This window comes from Pleurodeles waltl, chromosome 5 (genome assembly GCF_031143425.1).
Source record: "Pleurodeles waltl isolate 20211129_DDA chromosome 5, aPleWal1.hap1.20221129, whole genome shotgun sequence".
In the NCBI taxonomy this organism is placed as follows: domain Eukaryota; kingdom Metazoa; phylum Chordata; class Amphibia; order Caudata; family Salamandridae; genus Pleurodeles; species Pleurodeles waltl.
Window position 1 is genome coordinate 684,116,350 of NC_090444.1, and position 18,921 is coordinate 684,135,270.

The following is an 18,921-nucleotide window of genomic DNA, read 5'->3' on the forward strand; positions in this document are numbered from 1 at the left end:
ATCTATCTATCTATCTATCTATCTATTCATACTTCCATCATCATCCTTCAGTCTATCAATCCATCCACCCCATGCAAACACCCCACTCCCATCCACTCATTGATATTTTTTAATCCCTCTGCCTAGGGCCCACCTTTAGCATGTGCGAGCTGGTCCCACGCCCATAGCGCCAACCTCCAGAGGGCTGCAGGTGGTTCCTGCAACAGTGTCTCTACAGTTTATGTCTAAAGGACGTGCGTTTAAATACTTTTTCTGAGGTCTACTGGCTCCGTTGTCTTCTTTTGCCTGTTTTTCTTTTCATGACACTCATTAGTCTTGCCTCCCTCATGTTCCTTCTACTCCCCACAATTTTTCAATACATACACCATTAAAGACAACGAGTGGGTGGGGAGCACGAAACTTTGTTTCCGCCTGTGCGCTCTGAGCCAAGGCCAGCTCCGTCTGCCAGTCTGTCCGACTCCGTTCATTTCTGTTAGAATATGACTGTATATATTTGAAAGGCTCGTGTGCTTTTCTACCATCCTGTTAAAACAGAAAAGCACTTTGGCTGTCTAGTCATTATACGCACTGGGAAAGCATTCTCTGAATTTGCGAATTAAAGTGCGCGTTAACGAGGCTGAGTGGTGTATTGAATTTTCATAAAAAGCCTGCGTTGTCACGTGAACGGCTGATGTGCCTCGCGCTGGGCATTCCTGTGCATGATTCAGATGTGCTGAGAAACACGCTGCACCTGTGCAGGTAGCTTTATTTCTTTCTGTTTTTTTTTTATCTCTCGCATGCAGGGCCCGAAGACCTAAAATGACGTTAGTGTCGTGAAATTCTTGAAGAGACCAACATGAATTTCTTTTTTTTCAATCTTCAATCCCTTCCGGAAGCTGTAGTTTGATGATTATACTAGATAAGACACCTGGGACCACACTGGTCTTTAGTCATCTTTGCAGCCATAGAGTCTGACTGGCTGGTGCTTGGGAGTCCGCGTCACGTGCTGGGAGTGATGAGTTTACACTGCTGGCCTCCAGGACCTGTGAGGAGATGGAAATCTGTTTTACTGGTAACCCGGACCAAAGCTGAGTGACGATTTACCGTTAGTATTCCAGTGCGGCCTAGTAGCTTTCCTAGGGTTGTGCTGGATCTTAAGTCAACAGAATCATTGGTTGGCGGGAGCACGGAGGAGAGCGCGGATTGGCCCTTCGGAAATAAGAGGAAGAAACAAGACATGGCGCAGGAGTGCAGTCTCAACTTCCTTAAGGAAACAGAGCGGGAGAAGGTTTTAGATGTTTTATACCGTGATCAACTGGTGCGAAGAGTAGAGGAGGAAAGGATAAGGTACAGTTTGTCTTTTTATCTGGTTACACTTAACGCTATCAGCTGTACTGCCACTCATGTTCTACCACTCCTAGGCCACCATTCTCATTCTACCACTATTGGCTACCGTTCCTGGGGTATTACTTATAATATGGAACCCATTTCATTACTACCCCTCATACTTTAAAATTAATGTGCTATATGCCCTGCTGCACATAAGCAGCAAGTCATATGCTACCAGTTTTATGCCAGCTAACTGCAATTATGCAGCATAATTCGGCATATACTCTGGCAGTATGTTTTCTTTTTTTTGTCATTTTAACACACACTGACTATGTCTAGGGAAAAGTTAGGGTTTATTTGTACCAGATTAACCAGTTTAACTCTTGGCTACAGTAATTAGCAGTTAAAATATGACAAATTAAACTTCGCAGTGGGCCTGCTCTTGCATGCCACCATGCACTCGTGGCACTTTTAAGTAACTTTTGATCAGTTGGACCTAGAAACTAAATTTTCTTATGTTGAAATCTGCACATTGTGCAGCATCTGATAGATTATGTGGTGAATTTGTTAAGTCTATATTTAAGCATAAAGCGCAATAGAAGCAGAACATGACATAACCTTTGTCTAACCTACCACTCACCGCTCAGCTTTCATAACTAATGCTCATTTTCTATTCCTTACTTGCTGCCTCTTTGCTCAGAACCTATCGTGCATTGGCTGCTTCTCATACACCACCACATAAATGCAGCCACATATCATACACCGCCACATAAATTCAGCCACATACATGCTGCTGCTCATATGCTAGCCCACATGCTCCTGCGTGCCACAGACGCAGTTCAGGTTGCTCTTTCATTAGATTCCACACAAACTCACTCGCCCTATAATAATGTTTCTTCCACTGGCAATCGGGTTTTGAGAGAGGGACTTAGAAACTGTGGCATAGGCTGGAGGTGGCGAGATGGTTTTAGAGCAGGAGTGAGAGGGTTTAAGTAAAATATGTCATCCTCACTATCATGAAGCCAGGTCCTAAGCATAGAACTGTTTGGTGATGAAGAGAAACAAGATGGATCCATGTAGGAGGATGTTGTAGTTTAATCATCATGTTATGGATCCACATTTTTGCATTGCTTTTTAATATTGCTAAATAGGGAATGCCACAGTCGGATAGTTCTACATTTTTATGCTGTTAACTGCTGAGAATAATCTGTGCAGGCAACACTTAGGGCTGTTATGTTTGTGCATGGTTTGCTATGTCATGTTTATTCATGGTGATGTAATACGCAGGATATCAGCGTTCCTTACACGCTTAAACTCTCCAAATAACAAAAAGAAATGTCTTTATGAAGTAAAGAAAGAATAGCTTGTAATGTATTTTTCATTCCTCCTTCTTTATTCCTTCTTTTTCTTTGCTACTTCTTTGAGCTTGCTTCAGTGTCAGATTTCCTTAACTTTATCCGTTTTTTGCCACGTCTAGTTTTGTACAATCGAAGAAACAGTATTTTAGGTGTTTGTGGTTTTTCCTACCACTCTGCATTTTTTGTTTGTAAAATCAGCATTGAATTTTTCAGCTTTCTGCCTTTTTGGTGTTTTTTTCTTCTTTTTTTATGTTGTAACTATATCCCAAGATAGCCAATGCTCTAAAACACAGGCTCCTTGCTGCACAGCAGGGATGTAAATAGTTAGAAAACCTGATCAACACGATAAAGAATTCTTATTTACATTCAACAAGTCTAATTGCAACTCAGATACAGGGCTTAATTTGTGGCAGTTGTTGCAGGTAGTGATCATCAGTGCTCATTTTTGGGAACCAGGCCTTTTTTTTTCATCATGAGACATTAACCTAAAAGAAGGAGAAACTCAGAAAAATGAGAATGATGTAGGAAGAGACAACTAGGAAAACAGTGACAAAGGGAGAAACGTGGATTAAAAAAGAACCCGCAAGAGTGGCATAGTGAGGCCTAGTGAAGATCCGGATGAGGTCTGTGTGACCAGTTCATTCAATATTATCACAAGCATTGTTTCCTGCCTCTGGCTTGTCACCTACAAATAACAGCTATTGGGCTTGTTAGTGTAATTAGGTCAAGGGAAGTACACCAGTGCTGCAATACCCAGAACGCGCTAATTTGTCGCAGGAAAGACTAGGAACGCTCTCCGTGGTTTCATGGGCTGAGGTTGCCAAAGCTTCTGTGTGAGGAGTTAAATCTTACTGCTGCCCCCGTGTGCTCACTCATGAATTCCCATAGTTAGGCATTCTTAATGGTGGAAAAAGATGTGCGAATCAGACCCTTACTTTGCTCTCACAAGCTTTTCCTCAGTAGGTGCATGTTTGTATAATTAAGCTGTGAAGGAAACTGAAAGCCTCCACTACAGTAAAAACTCACAGGCACTGAATAGTTTGCTTCCTGTGGAAATGGAGGAGATACGCTGATGGGCTCCTCACGGAAACTGCTAGGCCGTTTAGTGGAGAGTTCACGAATAATCAGGTATCCAGGATACCGTATCGTCATGTGCGTGTAAAGATGTTTCATGTATATATTTGGACCGTAGATATGGGTGTGAAATTGTGAAATGTTACCCTCATTCCATATACTTTTTATTAAAAAAGTACGCGGCATTACATATAATGCGTGAAATGCTCGTGGCTCGTATCGCGAGTGGAAACAGCGCATTCCTTGTATATAAAACTCACGTGATATGCTAGCGGGAGACTGGTTAGGGCAGAAAATGTCTTTCGATCTTGGTACAAATCAGTTTCGCAGTTCCTGCAGACATTTTTAAGCACCTCTTTCGCAGGGTGGGCACCTCTCCTTTCTTGAGGGTCCCTCGAAAAGTGATCAAATAGGTTCTCCAACCTAAGCTTCCCAATAACCACCCAGTGATGCTTGAAGCCTGCCTCCATTTGAGCCCTTTTGAGTCTGGAGCCACAGAAATGTTGAGCCGCTCTGTGAATTAAGGAATGTCCACACCATCAGACATGCAACATCCCACGGCCCTTGGCTGTAGAGAGAGAAAGACAAGAGGTTACCCAAGAATAGAAAGCACCCACAACCCCGCCTAAGCCAGGTGAGGCCGCATGTAGCGATCAAAACAAGCCAACCTCCATCTGTCTACCCTTTTGATGACGCCCTCTGATAAGTCCAGCTTGGCCATGGTGGTGGCTGCACCAATGTGGAAAAAGTGGGAACTGAAAATCTTATACGTGTAAACTGAAATTGGGTAAATGGGGCTTAGTCCGTGTCTTGAAGTAGCTTGGAACATCCCACAATGGGGCACACCCGCAGGAATTCCTAGGCAGGGGCACCAGGCAGTAGGGGCCCCCCAGGGCTCCCACGTCCCTTTCCCTCGAGGGTCCGTCTTTGATCTCCTGGCCTTTACGCGAAAAAAGCCTCTAGACACGAGAACATCAGACATGTCGACCCCATTGCCCTGACCTGACTTAGAAGAGGCTACTAGCTCAGAAATCCTATACTCCCTGAAAAAGGCAAGCGAGTCGGCAAGACTGAACAACCTAATCTTATAGGGGGATATGCAGACCTGATGCATCAACCCCACAATGCATGATAGTCTAGCTACATGGATGGGTCTCCTTTCGTCCTCCACAGTAGGGGCCAAGCGCTCCCATCCCTTTATAGCACTCCGTACCCTGGGATCCTTGATTGGGTCCATAGTTCCCCTTAACCCAGCAAAGAAGGCCATTGCTGACAACTGTCTCTGAACTAAGGGCATTGACTTACCACCATCCCTTTGCCTAACCAGGAAATGCAGTACACCCTCTGGGGTAAATCAGTCGGCCCCATTGGGTGAGCTGAAAGATGAATCATATACCCGACAGGCAGACTTATACATACGTTTGGTCTTGAGGGCCAGGGATGCAGCAATTAAGTCTGGGGCAATGGGGCACCAAGCTTCCACAGTTCTTTGGTGAAGTCGGACATCACCTTGTCCACTTGCGGCCATAGTACTCTGAACTCTGCAAACTTAGAACGCAACAACTCACCAGCCACTGCATTATCTACCCCCTGGGAAATGCTTTGTGGAAAAACAGACATTATGCTTGAGGCAGCTGTGAATGAGGGCCTTAAGCAAGCGTAACACAGAAGGGCATTTAGCGCTCTGGTTGTTTGTTGCCATGACTGCCGACCTGCTGTCAGACCAAAACACAATCCTGCTGTTAGCTAATGCAGACCACCATACCCACAAAGCCACTATAATGGGAACTAGCTTCAAGAATGTAAGATTGCGAGTGAGCCCAGAGGATGCCGATTTCTCTGGCCAACGCTGCATGTATCACTTCGAGCCAAAAATCGCCCGAACCCCCACACTGCCCACTGCATCTGTCTGCAGGGCTAAGTCTGCGTTGGATTGCGCTGGCTGTTGCCACAAGAGCCTACCATTGAAATGGTCTAGTATCCCTTTCCATATGAGGAGATCCTCCCTGACCTCAGAAGCCCGCCTGGTGTGGTGGTGCCCACAGAAATAACACCCCACACAGGTGTCAGTCCTGTCAAAGAGCCTAAATTCTTGGTATTCACCGCTATTTTGCTGCTGTGAGCCCCTCCACAGGGCGAGGAACTTCCTGGTGAACTCGCCTCCCCTCCACCAACTGAGCTGAGAGAGATCGGCATTGGGCCCTAAAATGGTTTGGATAAACAGCTCCTGACACCTGGGGGACAAGTGAACCTCATCTTTGTGGAACAACTCTGCTCTGGCTGACTAGAGTAAATTATGCCACACCATGTCTAATGAGGAGCCCACCAAAATCTTCTGAACAGAATGATTATGTTTTTTCACAGAATCGTTCATAGCCTGGACGGGTGCTCCGCAGGGCACACTGACTACGGAATCATTTCGGACCACAAGATGGCCACTGATGGTAAATGATTCCTAACCCTTGAAAGGGTAGAGAATAAAGCCTCCCTTACTCACGCCTACCCTGCGGGACCAGGTCATTACCCCGCATGGATGATCATAATATACGTGGTGGGCACCTCGCCTTTCTTGAGGGCCCGCGAAAAGTGATCAAATAGGTCCTTCAAAGTAAGCCTCCCAATACCCACCTAGTGATGCTTGAAGCCTGCCTCCATTTGAGCCCTCTCAAGTCTGCAGCCACAGAAAAGTTGAGCCACTCTGCGAATAAAGGAATGTCAACATCAGCACACATGCAACGTCCCACACCCGTGGGCTGTAGAAAGAGAAAGAAAAGAGGTTACCAAGGACTAGAAAGCATCCGCAACCCCACTTAAGCAAGGTGAGGTGCAAGTAGTGCTCAAACCAAGCCAGCCTGCATCTGCTTACCCTTTTGAGGATGTCCTCTGATAAGCCTAGCATGGCCATGGTGGTGGCTGCACCAATGTGGAAAAAGTGGGAACTGAACCTCTTGCATATACCTGTAAACTGAAAATGGGTTAATGGGGAACTTTCCATGTGTACAAGTAGTTTGGAACATCCCACAACAGAGTGCACCCACAGGAACTCCTGGGCCAGGTTCACGGGGCAGTAAGGGCCCCCGTGGCAGGGCTCCTGTGTCCCTTTCCATCCAGGGTCTGCCTTTGATTTCCTGACCTTTGCGTGAAGAAAGCCTCTAGACAGGAGAACATCAGACAGGTCTATCCCAGTGCCCTGACCTGACTTAGAAGAGGTTACAAACTGGAAAATCCTACACGCCTGAAAAAGGCAACCAAGTAGGCAAGACTGTATAACCTAACCTTATAGGTGAAAGGCAGACCTGATGCAACACCCTTACAATGCGCGACAATCTAGCTATATCAGTGGGTCTACTATTATCCTCCACAGTAGGGGTCAAGCACTCCCATCCCTTCATAGCCCCTGTACCCGGGAATCTGTGGTTGGGACCATAGTTCCCTATAACCCAGCAAAGGAGGCGATCGCTGAGAACTGTCTCTGAAGTAAGGGCATTGACAAACCACCATTCCTTTGCCTAACCAGGAAATGCAGTTCACCCTTTGGGGTAAATTCTTCTGCCTCATCGGGTGACTGAAGGATGAATCGTATACCCGAAAGGAAGACTTGTACATACGTTTGGTCTTGGGGGCCAGGGATGCAGCAGTTGTGAGGGGCAACGGGGTACCAAGCTTCCACAGTTCCTTGGGGAAGTCCGACATCACCTCGTCCGAGTGGGGTCACAGTGCTCTGAACTGTGCCAACTTATGAAGAAGTGATGCCACAGCCACTGCATTATCTAGCCCCGGGATATGCTTTGCGGAAAAACAAACATTATGTTCGAGGCAGCTGCGAATGAGGGCCTTAAGTGAGTGTAAAACAAAAGGGCATTTAGCGCTCTAGTTGTTTATTGCCGCAACTGCCGGAACATGCTGTCAGACCAAAACACAATTCTGCTGTTGGCTAAGGCGACCCCCCCCCATACCCACAAGGCCACTATGAAGGGAAGAAGCTCCAAGAAGGTAACATTGCGAGTCAGCCCAGAGGATACCCATTCCTTTGGCCAATGCTGCATGCACCACTTCAAGCCAAAAATCACCACAAACCCCCACGCTGCCCGCTGCGTCTGTGTGTGCATGGCTAACTATGCGATGGATTGCGCTGGCTGTTGCCACAAGAGGGTACCATTGAAATTGTCCAGAAACCCTTTCCAAATGAGCAGATCCTAACTGCCCTCAGAAGCCAGCTTGGTGTGGGGGGTTGTTTGACCTGGAGAATCACCATAGCCCTGGCGATGTTTTTGGAAAAGACCCTCCCCATGGGTATTACAATCAGGGCGAAATTCAGATGCCCCATTAGCACCTGCAACTGATGCAACAAGACCTTCCTGACTGATAGGCAGTCTTCAATGGACGCCTTGAAAGCAGACACCTTATCCAAAGGGAGTTGTGGGCCCCTCTGTCTTATCTTCTGCTAATGGTACGCCCAAGGCCCGCACCAACTGTTGGAATCCCAGCAGATCCTTCTCACACTCCATAACAAGAAGTTATCTAAATAATGTGCAACTCTGTCCGCAGCCACCATATCCTTCACTACCCATTCTAAGAACCTACTGAAGGTCTCAAACAAGGAGCAAGCAATGGAGCGACCCATGAGAATGCAGAGATTGACAAAGAATTGCCCCTCAAACGTAAAAACCAAGCAAGTGGGTGTTCTCCATGTGCACTGGCAGGAGGCGGAAGGCAGACTCAATGTCAGACTTCACCATCAAAGCCCCCTTCCCCAACTTCTGCAGTTTGAGGAGTGCTTCATTGAATGTGGTGTACAGCACAGTGCATAGATCTTGGGCCAGACCATCATTAACCAAAGACCCCGGTAGAAAGGACAGATTGTGAATCAGGCAGAATTTGCCTGGCTCTTTCTTTGGAACCAGACCGAGTGGGGAGCAGATCAAGGCCCTGGATGTGGGAGACTGAAAGGGGCTGGTGACCCTCCCCCGCACCTCCTTCATGATCTTTTCTCTAGCAATGTCAGGTTGTCGCAGTACAGATAACTGATTCTTGAGGGAGACCGAGGAGAGGGAGCACATGAAGGGAAGCGTAACCCATCTTTGAAACCACAGTACAACTGCTGAGCGTCCTGACTGATTTTATACTTTCTGAGGAGGTGAGTGAGGACTTGTTAGAATTACCGACTTTTGCGAGGATGTTTGTCTTTTGGTTTTCTGTACTTCTTAAAGGTCCTTGGGTCGCGCCAAAGGGGCAGAGGTGTTTAAATCTGCATGTGCCCCCTTATTGCATTCTTTTTTTTATATTGCCAGCACACAAGTTTTTTGTCCCCAGGTCTCTTATCCAACTGAAATGACAGTGCGGGTTTTGCTAATGAATGGGTCATGCTGAACTCTGAATGCCATATGCTGATCTCCAGGTGGTCCCATGCCCTTTACGGCCTGAAAAGAGGTAAAGTCCCACTCAAAATTCTTGAGGTTATCAATTCAAGGTTTATTACATTGCTTGTTCAATCATTTTGCTTCCAAACGTTCAAAGAGAGTCACTTTATATCCTTTAGCGAAAGCAACATCCAAAATAATGGCACAAGAGGAAAGAAGAAAAAAACAGCCAACACGTGTTTCACCCTCTCTGGCATTGTAAGCCGGGGCTTTCTCAAGGAAAGACGGATCTTGAACTAGGTCCTTGAGATTGATGCCACTGCGATCCTCAGCAAGGTTCCTAAAACAGCTGTCGCTCACTGTCAAGACGCCGACTCGGATTTAGGCATTTACACAGGAGAATAGTATTTTGGACCCTCTCCAATCCTGGAGCTTTTGCCTTTACGGCCTGACCCTTTTCATCTGACTTTAATATTATACTGGAGCCATGTGGAACCTTGAAATTCAGAAGCAGCACTATGAATTAGCGGCATGTATGCAAACAATTGGGGAGCCACAGTCAGCTACTTCTCAGACAAGATCTCAGAGCAAATAGAAAACCCAGTCACCTAATTCTTAAGTGACCACTCCACCCAGACCTTCTTTGGCTTGTGCTCACCCTCTTTCCCTGTCCTGGTCTTTCCTGGGACCACACCTGCATTAATTAAGTTAAAGACATCAACATATTCTCCCAAATACATCTTTTCATTTTGCATTTGCAGGCACCTGCAAAGCAATTGCCAAGGGCCGGGCCAATATAGGGGATGTAAAACTAAAAAGCACTGGACTGACCGAAATTCGGGACTGCGATGTGATAGTTGTCGAGCGGGTGGGGGGGGTGATGCTGCCGGTTGAGCCCAGACCTACGCTGCAACACCACCTTTCTCTCACACAGTATTTGCCTGCTTAGGAGACTTCACCATCACTGCCCCCCCAACCTGAACTGTAGAGACCACAGAGGAATGCACAGCTGTGCTTAGGGCTGGAGGTGAGATTTTCAGGGTCGCCACCCCCCCTTCCCCAAATGATTGTGCTGAAGCAGACATCGAACCTGCCTGAGGTGAACCATCACCTTGTGCCATGGGCAAAATCCACTGCCCCCACGCATGTGCTGAAGCCGGGACCAATAGGGGCCTGGCTTTTATCCTACTGACTCACCCTGGCCAAAGGTGGTGGACTGTGGTTGCAAGCTGGTCTGACTACTCCAGGATTCCGAAAGGGCATCTCTGTAGCGCAGGAACCTTTTTCTGCCACTTCAGTAGGGGGACAGGCGGTTGTTGTTCCCTCTCTGGCCCTTCTGACAGCTTTTTGAGGGTAACATTCAATGCCGTTGGTCTTAGCATTTTACCAAAGCTCACTGAGGGAGTGAAATTCCGCATGGGTGGTGGGGGCATCCGAGAAAGAGTGCACGCGCTTTGGGGCCATACTGGATGCAAGAAGTACAAAAAGCATTAGATGCTTCCCCAGAAATCTCATACTTTCCGACCCATAATGGTATGCCGCAAATTGAGATGAGAGGTGTAACTCCACATGGTTGCGAATTCACAACCCTTGGTTTACTGAAACAAGCAACCTTTCCACATGGCCGGTTGTGCCGTTGGCTGGAGCTGGAGATGTAGGACATTTAGGTAAGTAGGGCCGGTAAGTTTGTTGAATTCAGAGGAGAGAATTTGGATTAAAGGCGTCCATGTAGTGGCGACGTCAGTATGGTGATGCTCCACTGCCCAGGAAAGTTTCTCCATTCTCAGCACGAACTAGAGTTTGTGGAGCTGTGCCGTGTACTCTGGTACCTTCTCTGTGCCTCAGAGAGACAGTATCACCTGGTGGGCTTCTCCAAGAGCCAGAGTCATCTGTCTCCGTGTCATGGAGCGTAACAGGAACGTTAGTGCATTAGATAGGCCTAAGATAGTGTGTGTTGGGAATCAGGATATTGCCATGTTGAAGGCAAGGTCAATATTGTTAAAGATATGGTCTCAGAAACGTTTCAGTTTTGGGGCAGTGTCACATAAAGATGTGTGCCTGTGTTACCGCAGCCCCCTCCAGAAATCAGCAGCCTTAGCTGGGTACCAGGAATGGATTCGGGCTGGGGTGAGGTACAAATAGGTGATGAGTTTGTAGGAAGTTTCTGTGCCTGCTTAACTGTGGGCTCAGTGATTGACCCTAAAAAATATATCTCCCCACTCTGTGTCTGTAAGTTCTCTCCCCAGTTCAGTTTCCCATCTGCGCTGGCTGAGTGTTCTAGGTAGATGGGAATGGGTGCTTAGAAGTGTGTAGATCTCAGAGATCAAATGTTTGTCGTGTTTGAGGAGCACCCATTTCTCAAGTGGAGTAAGAGGCCTCTGGGCAAGGGGTTGAATGGCGGGTTGTAGTACCCAGTGGCAGATCTGTCAGTATTGTAATCTATCAGCCTCAGTTAGATCATAGTCTTCCTTGAGGCGGTCGAATGGTATGAAACGAGTAGGTAGAACAAGCTCCCCACTCTCTTGCAGCCAGCAAAAGCTATCCAGGCTCATGCCTGGGGCAAAATCAGGGTTGGTGCGTATGCATATGGGTGTAGTTGGTGACGGAAAGGAAGTGAGTCCCACCTTAAGTGCAACTGCGTCCCACACCCGAAAGACTGAGCCAGTAACGGGAGCGGAGTACAGGCCTGCCTCTCTATACTTGCGAGGGAGCCAAGATTCCTTCCAAATGTGGGTCCCGGTCACCACTTAGTCCATAAAGCACCAATGTTTTTTTCGATGAGGGGATGACTTCACTCGACTAGGAAGCTCAACTGAGCAGCTTGGAAGTACCTAGTAAGGCACAGGACAACTACATCCCCTCCCGCTTAGGGCGGTGTGGTATCTGTCTAGATAAACATGGGGGTTTCCCATTCCAGATAAATGGAAAGATCACTGTTTGAAGAGCATGTAAGGTGGTACGCGGTGGGGTGAGGGGGGGCATTTGAAAGAGATACAGGATATAGGGGGTCATTTTGATTGCCGCTATGCAGCCTAGCCAGGAGAGGTAGTGGAGGCGCCAGATCTCCATGGTTGCCAGAACAAGTTTTGTAGGGAGGTGTAATTTATCTGGGCAGTTTGCAAGGTAGCTGTTTAGTTCATTGACAAGGGCTGTGAAACCAGCAGATCAGAAAGGGCAGGATCACATTGTCCGTGTACGTGCCAATGAGATGGTGGTTCCCACTGAATTCGATCCACAAAATGGTGGGCTCCTTCTAATTTCTGGGCCAGGGGCTCCATATAAAGAGCGAACAGGAGAGGAGACATGGGGCAACCCTGCCTCGTCCCCCTTCTGATTGGGAAGGTTTGGCAGGATACTCCGTTAACTCGAACTAATGCCCTAGGTGAGCTGTAGGTGCATTTGATCCAGCTTATCAGCTTAGGACTGATGCCGAAGTGAGATAGTGTTTCAAATAGGTAGTGCCAATGGACCCTGTCAAATGCATCGATTGATATCAGATGTGGCTCGCGTTTGGATCTATGTGTTTTGTTGATTAGATGTAGGAGATGTTTCTTAATATCTTCGCATTGTCTGGTGGGGACAAAGCCTGCCTTGTCTGGGTCCACAGGCCAGGCATGTAAGGGTTGAGGCGATGGGCAAGGACACCAGTGAGTAGTTTGGTATGTTAAATAAAGTAATGGGTCAATATGACCCGCAGGTTGTTGGGTCCTTGCCCTGTTTCAGGATAACCGTAATGGTCGCGTCTAACATGGTGTCAGTGAGGGAGCCAGTGTTGGCAAAGGAGTTAAACATTCTTGTGAGGAGTGGGATGAGTTCAAAGCAGAACGTTTTCTAGAAGAGTGGGGGGAAGCCGTCGGGACCTGGGGATTTCCTGGGTTCAGCTGAGCAATAGATGATACTTCTTCCTCTATGCAGATTGTTTTATCAAGGATCTCTGCTTCCGACTGGGGGAGCGGGGATGGTCCAGGGATTCTCGTAAGCGTATAGTCAGTCTCGGGTGGCTGCCGTGTTTGACGACAGACGGCCTGCTTCACCGTCGCGTGGAACTGTGGGCGGATGGTGCTTAAAGCCACTGTGCCCTCCACAACCGTGGCTACAGAAGCAGTCAGTAGGCATACGGGTGGCGGGGCCAAGGCTCTGTGGGCACAAGATGCTGCTACATGTTTCTTTGATGGGCCTGGGCGGTGGAGAGACCAAAAACTCAATCTTAATTCGAATTTAATGTTGGCCACGCCCCCCTTTATTTCTCCTTTAAAGTATAGCTCTATCTCAACCCAAAGGGATTGTAGCCCTTACATGAGCACCAGCTACGAATAACAAGGACACATTTATCTGATGGCACAGGTGTAGGAGGCTGGCCTGGTTTGTAGTGGGTACCATAGGTACTTACACCTTATACCAGGTCCAGTTATCCCTTATTAGTGAAATGTACTCAGTATCTAGAAGCCAGGCTGCCTAGAGGTAGCTTTTGGCATAGCAGCCAAGGCTGAACTAGGAGACATGCAGAGCTCTTGCAATACCACTGTAGTCACACAATACTCACTCATATGACAGACAATACTCAGTGTTACCAAAAAATAAAGGTACTTTATACCAGGCCGACTACCCAGGAGGGGGATACAGAGGGGGGCTCTCAGCAACTCAGAGAACCCTTAGAAGACCAGGCAGCACACACAGGAGTCCCACAGCACGGGGAAAACGAAGGTGCAAATGGAGGCCCAGGCAGCACAACACAAAGGATTCCCACGCCGCCAGAGAACCACGCAGGAAGCTGCACATCACAGCATGAAGTGCTAGGGGCCTAAGCAGTGCTGTGCACAAAGAACTTCTCGGAAGGTCACACAAAAGCCTTGTTAGCTGCAAGTCACATGGTGCACGGGGGTACTGTCTTGCGTGGGGAGGCAAGCTCTTACCTCCACCAAAATTGGACAGCTGGACATTGGGACTGTTGGAGTCACTTTCGTCCACCACTCGTGTCACTGAATCCACGTCTGTCATCGGGAGAGTGACCCAAGCCGCTGGTGGTCGCTGCAGAGAGGTGCCGGCTGATGCAGGGAAGTTACTGCGTCACTCCACCGGAGATTCCTTCGGTTCTTCTGGTGCAGGCTGAAGACAGGCAGTCCTCGGAGTTTGCACAACCTGGAAACTGTTGCAGTTGCTGGCAGGAGCTGAAATTACAAGGTTGCAGAAGTCATCTTTGCTTCTTTGTTGCAGTTTTGTAGAGTTCCTGGAGCAGACAGCGGTTGATCCATCAGTAGAAGATGAAGTAAAGGATGCAGAGGATTACTGCTGGAGTCTTGCAATCTGAATCTGAAGAAACATCCAGAGAAGAGACCCCAAATAGCCCTGAGAGGAGGATTGGTCACCTAACCAGGTAAGCATCTATCAGGAGGGGTCTCTGATGTCACCTGCTGGCACTGGCCACTCGTATGCACCCAGAGTTCCCTGACCATCCTGAAAACAAAATGGCAGAACCCAGGGACACTCTGGAGGAGCTCTGAGCACCACCCCTGGGGTGGTGATGGACAGGGGAGTGATCACTCGCCTTTCCTTTGTCCAGTTTCACATCAGAGCAAGGACCGGGGGTCCCTGAACTGGTGTAGACTGGATTATGCAAGGAGGGCACTATCTGTGCCCTAAAGCATTTCCAGAGGCTCTGAGAGGATACCCCTCCCATACCTGTAACACCTCTTTCCAAGGGGAGGGGGTGTAACACTCCTCTCACTAAAGGAAATGCATTGTTCTGCCTTCCTGGGGAGAAGCCTGTCTGTGAGGTGCAGCAGCTGGGGGTGCAGTGAAAACCTCAGAAGGCTGGTATGGCAGTACTGGGGTCCATAGTGGAGCCCCTGGGGAGCCTTGAATTTTAAAACCAATACTGGAATTAGTATTGGGGTACAATTCCCAGTTGTTAGACACCTTACATGGCCATATTCGGAGTTACCATTGTGAAGCTGTGCATAGTTATTGACCTATGTGCAGTGCACACTCAAAATGGCACCCCCGCACTAGCGAAGTCTGGGAAAATGGGCCTGGACTACGTGGGGGCACCTCTGCGAGTTCAGGGGTGCCCTCACACAGGTATTTTGCACCCAGCTTTCGATGTCTGAAGGCCTGACATATAGGTGACTTATAAGTGACATCAGTGAAAATGGCTGTGAAATAGTGCATGCACTATTTCAAACAGGCTGCAATGGCAGTCCTGTGGAAGCCTTTGTATGGGCTCCATATGGGTGGCAAAAGAAATACTGCAGCCCATAAGGATTCCCTGGGACCCCAATGGCCTTGGTACCTATGTACCATTTACTAGGGACTTATAAGGACGGTCCAGTATGCAAATTTGGAGTGAAATACTGGATTACCAGTGTGTAAGGACAAATTTGGAACCAGAGAGAGCATAAGCACTGGAGTTCTGGTTATCAGGACTCCAGTGACACAGTTTAGCACACTGACAAAAACAGTGAAACAGACTGACAAGTAGGCCACAAACCATAAGCACTGGGGACCTGACTAGCAGGATCCCAGTGACACAGTCAAAACACACTAACAGACAGGCCAAAAAAAGGGGGTAACCATGCTAGAAAGAGGCTACTTTCCTACAACAGGAAATTAGATGCTTCCCCCAATCAATAGCCATTTATGGCGCCACCCCAGCAAAGGAAACCAATCCACGAAAAACCTGCAACTACTCCATGTGAGGGTCAAACTCATAACCTCCCTCATGGCATTGTGCAAGTATTGCTTTACACATACCGTGCGCTATACTGAATGCAGGTGAAAATAATGCATCAAAGAGTTGAACCGTACTTGAATCCATTTACACACCTAAATCAGTAACAATTAAAATACTCCCACAGTTTATTTCTGCGGCCTAGCAATTCAGGGACAATCATTTCTACTGTGAGGTGGTCAGTATAGCATTGCTGACAGAAAAACATTTATAATTCAGAGCAATGCTGCATGCCGGCCGGGGGACTCACCTACATCCAAAAGGCTGTGCAGTCAAACAAATAAACACATTCCACAAACTAAAAAGCTGCTGACTCCACAACTCCGGGTTTCCCGCCACCTCAAACCCACAGGATGCTGCACAATCTGCTGACAATCATTGCCAGTCCGAGCTGCTCTGGTCATGCTGGAGGGACTTAATAGATCTGTAGCAGGGGTGCGCCGGCTTAAATGTCCCCGAGCCTCCACTGCACCTTCGGGTGACATCAGAACACGACAACCCAACGTTGCGCCTGCCTATGGCACAACTAAGGGTGCCTCGTCTCGAAGTGTGGGTGGATCTCGATGTGTGGGTGGCACCTGCTCATAATGGGCAATTATCCTAAATTTCACCTGGTCCTCGGCTCTGAGAATCTTAGGAATGAATGGGAGGAGCTTCTGTTTTGCATATTTTGTCATCTACTTTCTAAACATGCTTGCACCTACTGCTCTGTCCCTTATGTCTTATGTTCTTTAATTTGGTAATAACTCAGTCCTCCTGCCATGCTGTGTTTTTATTTCTGATGTTTTTGTTTTTAGCCTTTTTCCCCTGCCCTCTTTATAGTAAAGGCAGATTTGAGAGCAAAAGTAATGCTATACAAATATTAGACAAGACTTGTGTGGCTCCCTCTTGTTTTTAATAACATAGAAGGTACTGGTAGCTACTCCTAGGTTATAACCAGACATAACAAATACACCATACACCAGGGATAGTAATAAAATACGAGAACAATAGTATGTACATCTCTCTCAAGGGTAATCACTAAACGTATGGTGTAGTTGTTAGTTCATCGCTCCTAGGCATACTAGCTGGACATGAGGTACCATGATAAGTATCTATCCAAAGGACCTAAGGCAAAACATAGGGCAAGGGAATATATCACCTCTGGGGCATAACAAATATAAGGGGAATGATAGCTCCATGATTCCAAGGAGTAACAAAGTAGTGTTTGCCAAATCTTTTGATCCCCAGGATATTTTATCAATTTTTTTATGGCCTTTTGTGTAGCAAATGGCCATTTTGAGTTGTTTATATACAATGTCCTTAAGCTAGCAGTGCCCTGTCTAGGGAGACTCTGTTGATGTATTGAACCCATTTAATACCCTAGAAGACAGTTAAGTAGCAGATGTTGCGTAAGAAGGAGCAATGGTAAGAAATTTGGCAACGGTAGGTAGATCAACCCAACTGATATACTACATCATAGGGTACAATGGCAAGTATATTGAGTTCAATTGTGCAATAACAAGTCATTCTCAAAGAAGAAGAGGTAAAACTTGGTGCTACTCTTCCCTTAATGGGTTTAGTTAAATTATAAACTGTCTGAACCTATGGATGGGCAACACCCATTCAGGCCACAGGAATTAAGCTAGTATAATGTGTGTAGGCAGACAGTTGTGGCAGTATTAAAGATTATTATAGTAAGTCTTCAGTCAGTGGTAGATTTAGGGTAGGACTGGAGTTTATTGATCAAGAAAAGTTTTTTTGATACTCCTATAGGATAGGTGAACCAGCCAGCATACGTTTTAGCCCTTGGTTGGAGCACAGGCCTGGGGCCTTTTCAAGGCAAAGGTTCTATTGTAAGCATTCAGCTAATATGTGTCCTAATATCCATTAGTGCAAAAGAAGGTTAGTATCTCGTTTCTGTGGTCAGAATCAGAATTAGTGTGGAGTCGTGGGACGATTACGCTAATAATGGTAGAGAGATCTAGAGATGCAATTGGGAGAAGGAGGTCGCCATCGCTGGTGGAGCTGACGGAGCTGACGGAGCTGTCTGCTTCCAAGCACTGAGCCTTGCCATACTGAATTCTCCAGGCGGGCCACTGGAGAGAGTGATCAAGCATCGATGATGGAGGATGAAAGATCGTCTCGACCTGTGTGAGCAGGGTAATGCTTGAGTCCAACAAGTTCCTGCTCCTTCCTCAGCACCAGCTTCTCCGGCCTCTCACTGGGCTTACCTTGCCCTGTCCTTCCTTCAACAGTAAGGGGCGAAGACTTGTGGGGGCAGAAGCAGGAGTAAAGAGGATCAAGGACAAAGGTGTAGCGAGACGAGGAGGGGCTGCAGTACAAATGCAGTGGTTAGATGGCTGAGCAGGGGGGGAGCGGAAGTGGTTGGGCTAAGACTTTGGTGTTGCTTGCTCCCTGCCTACCACCATCAGCTTTACCACCAGCTTTACCTGTTGGATCCTCCTCCAGCCCTTTGGAAAAAATTGTCCACCGGTGGGTCTGTCTTTCCACGCTGCCTTCAGTGAAGCAACAGCAGAGCCGTGCGAAGTGGGTGGGCCGTTCCATGATACAGGGGAGCGAGCAGAGTGTCACCCTTTGTTGGTGTGGCACAGGGGAGGGAGGGTGTGCTGTACGCTTCCAGTAGTGCTCCTCTCTGCCCGATGTGGCATTCCGTGTTGCCTTCCGCTAAATGCTGCAGCTCTTCTGCCAGTTGCAACACATTCAACCCCCTCCAGGAGTTTTGCCTGAAAACATCTTCACTGTTACCACCTTGTTGATAACCATCTTCAAGGACTCCAAGTGCCAAGACGGTCCTGTAAAGGCCCACAGGAGGTGAACAGAGCCAGGCCAATTGTTTAACCTTGAAATTCAATTGTGTCTGTGTCAGAAAATGTGAGATTTTTGCGGTGGTGTAAACATCCTTGCTGGCCCTTTGTCTGGAAGGCCACGTCCAGTTCTTGCTGACTGTAAGTGATATCCTGTACCAGAGGTTATATTTGCCCCTATTATTGTATTGTTTTGTTATTGTTGCTAAAATATTAATAACATTACCTAAAAATGTTGCATTCACTGCATCAGCATTACCGCTACATCACAAAGTGGGTATAGGTAA

General features: G+C 47.4%; 1 protein-coding gene across 2 annotated transcripts in view; it reads left to right on the forward strand.

Annotated features, from left to right (window-relative positions):
- Window positions 1-18,921, forward strand: part of SYTL3 (synaptotagmin like 3) — a 459,450-nt gene that overhangs the window by 54,805 nt on the left and 385,724 nt on the right. For both annotated transcript variants that reach the window (XM_069234590.1, XM_069234589.1), the window contains exon 2: window positions 783-1,326. In XM_069234590.1, the coding sequence (XP_069090691.1) occupies window positions 1,217-1,326 (110 nt within the window). In that variant the 5' untranslated portion in view covers window positions 783-1,216. The remainder of the gene's footprint in view (window positions 1-782; window positions 1,327-18,921) is intronic.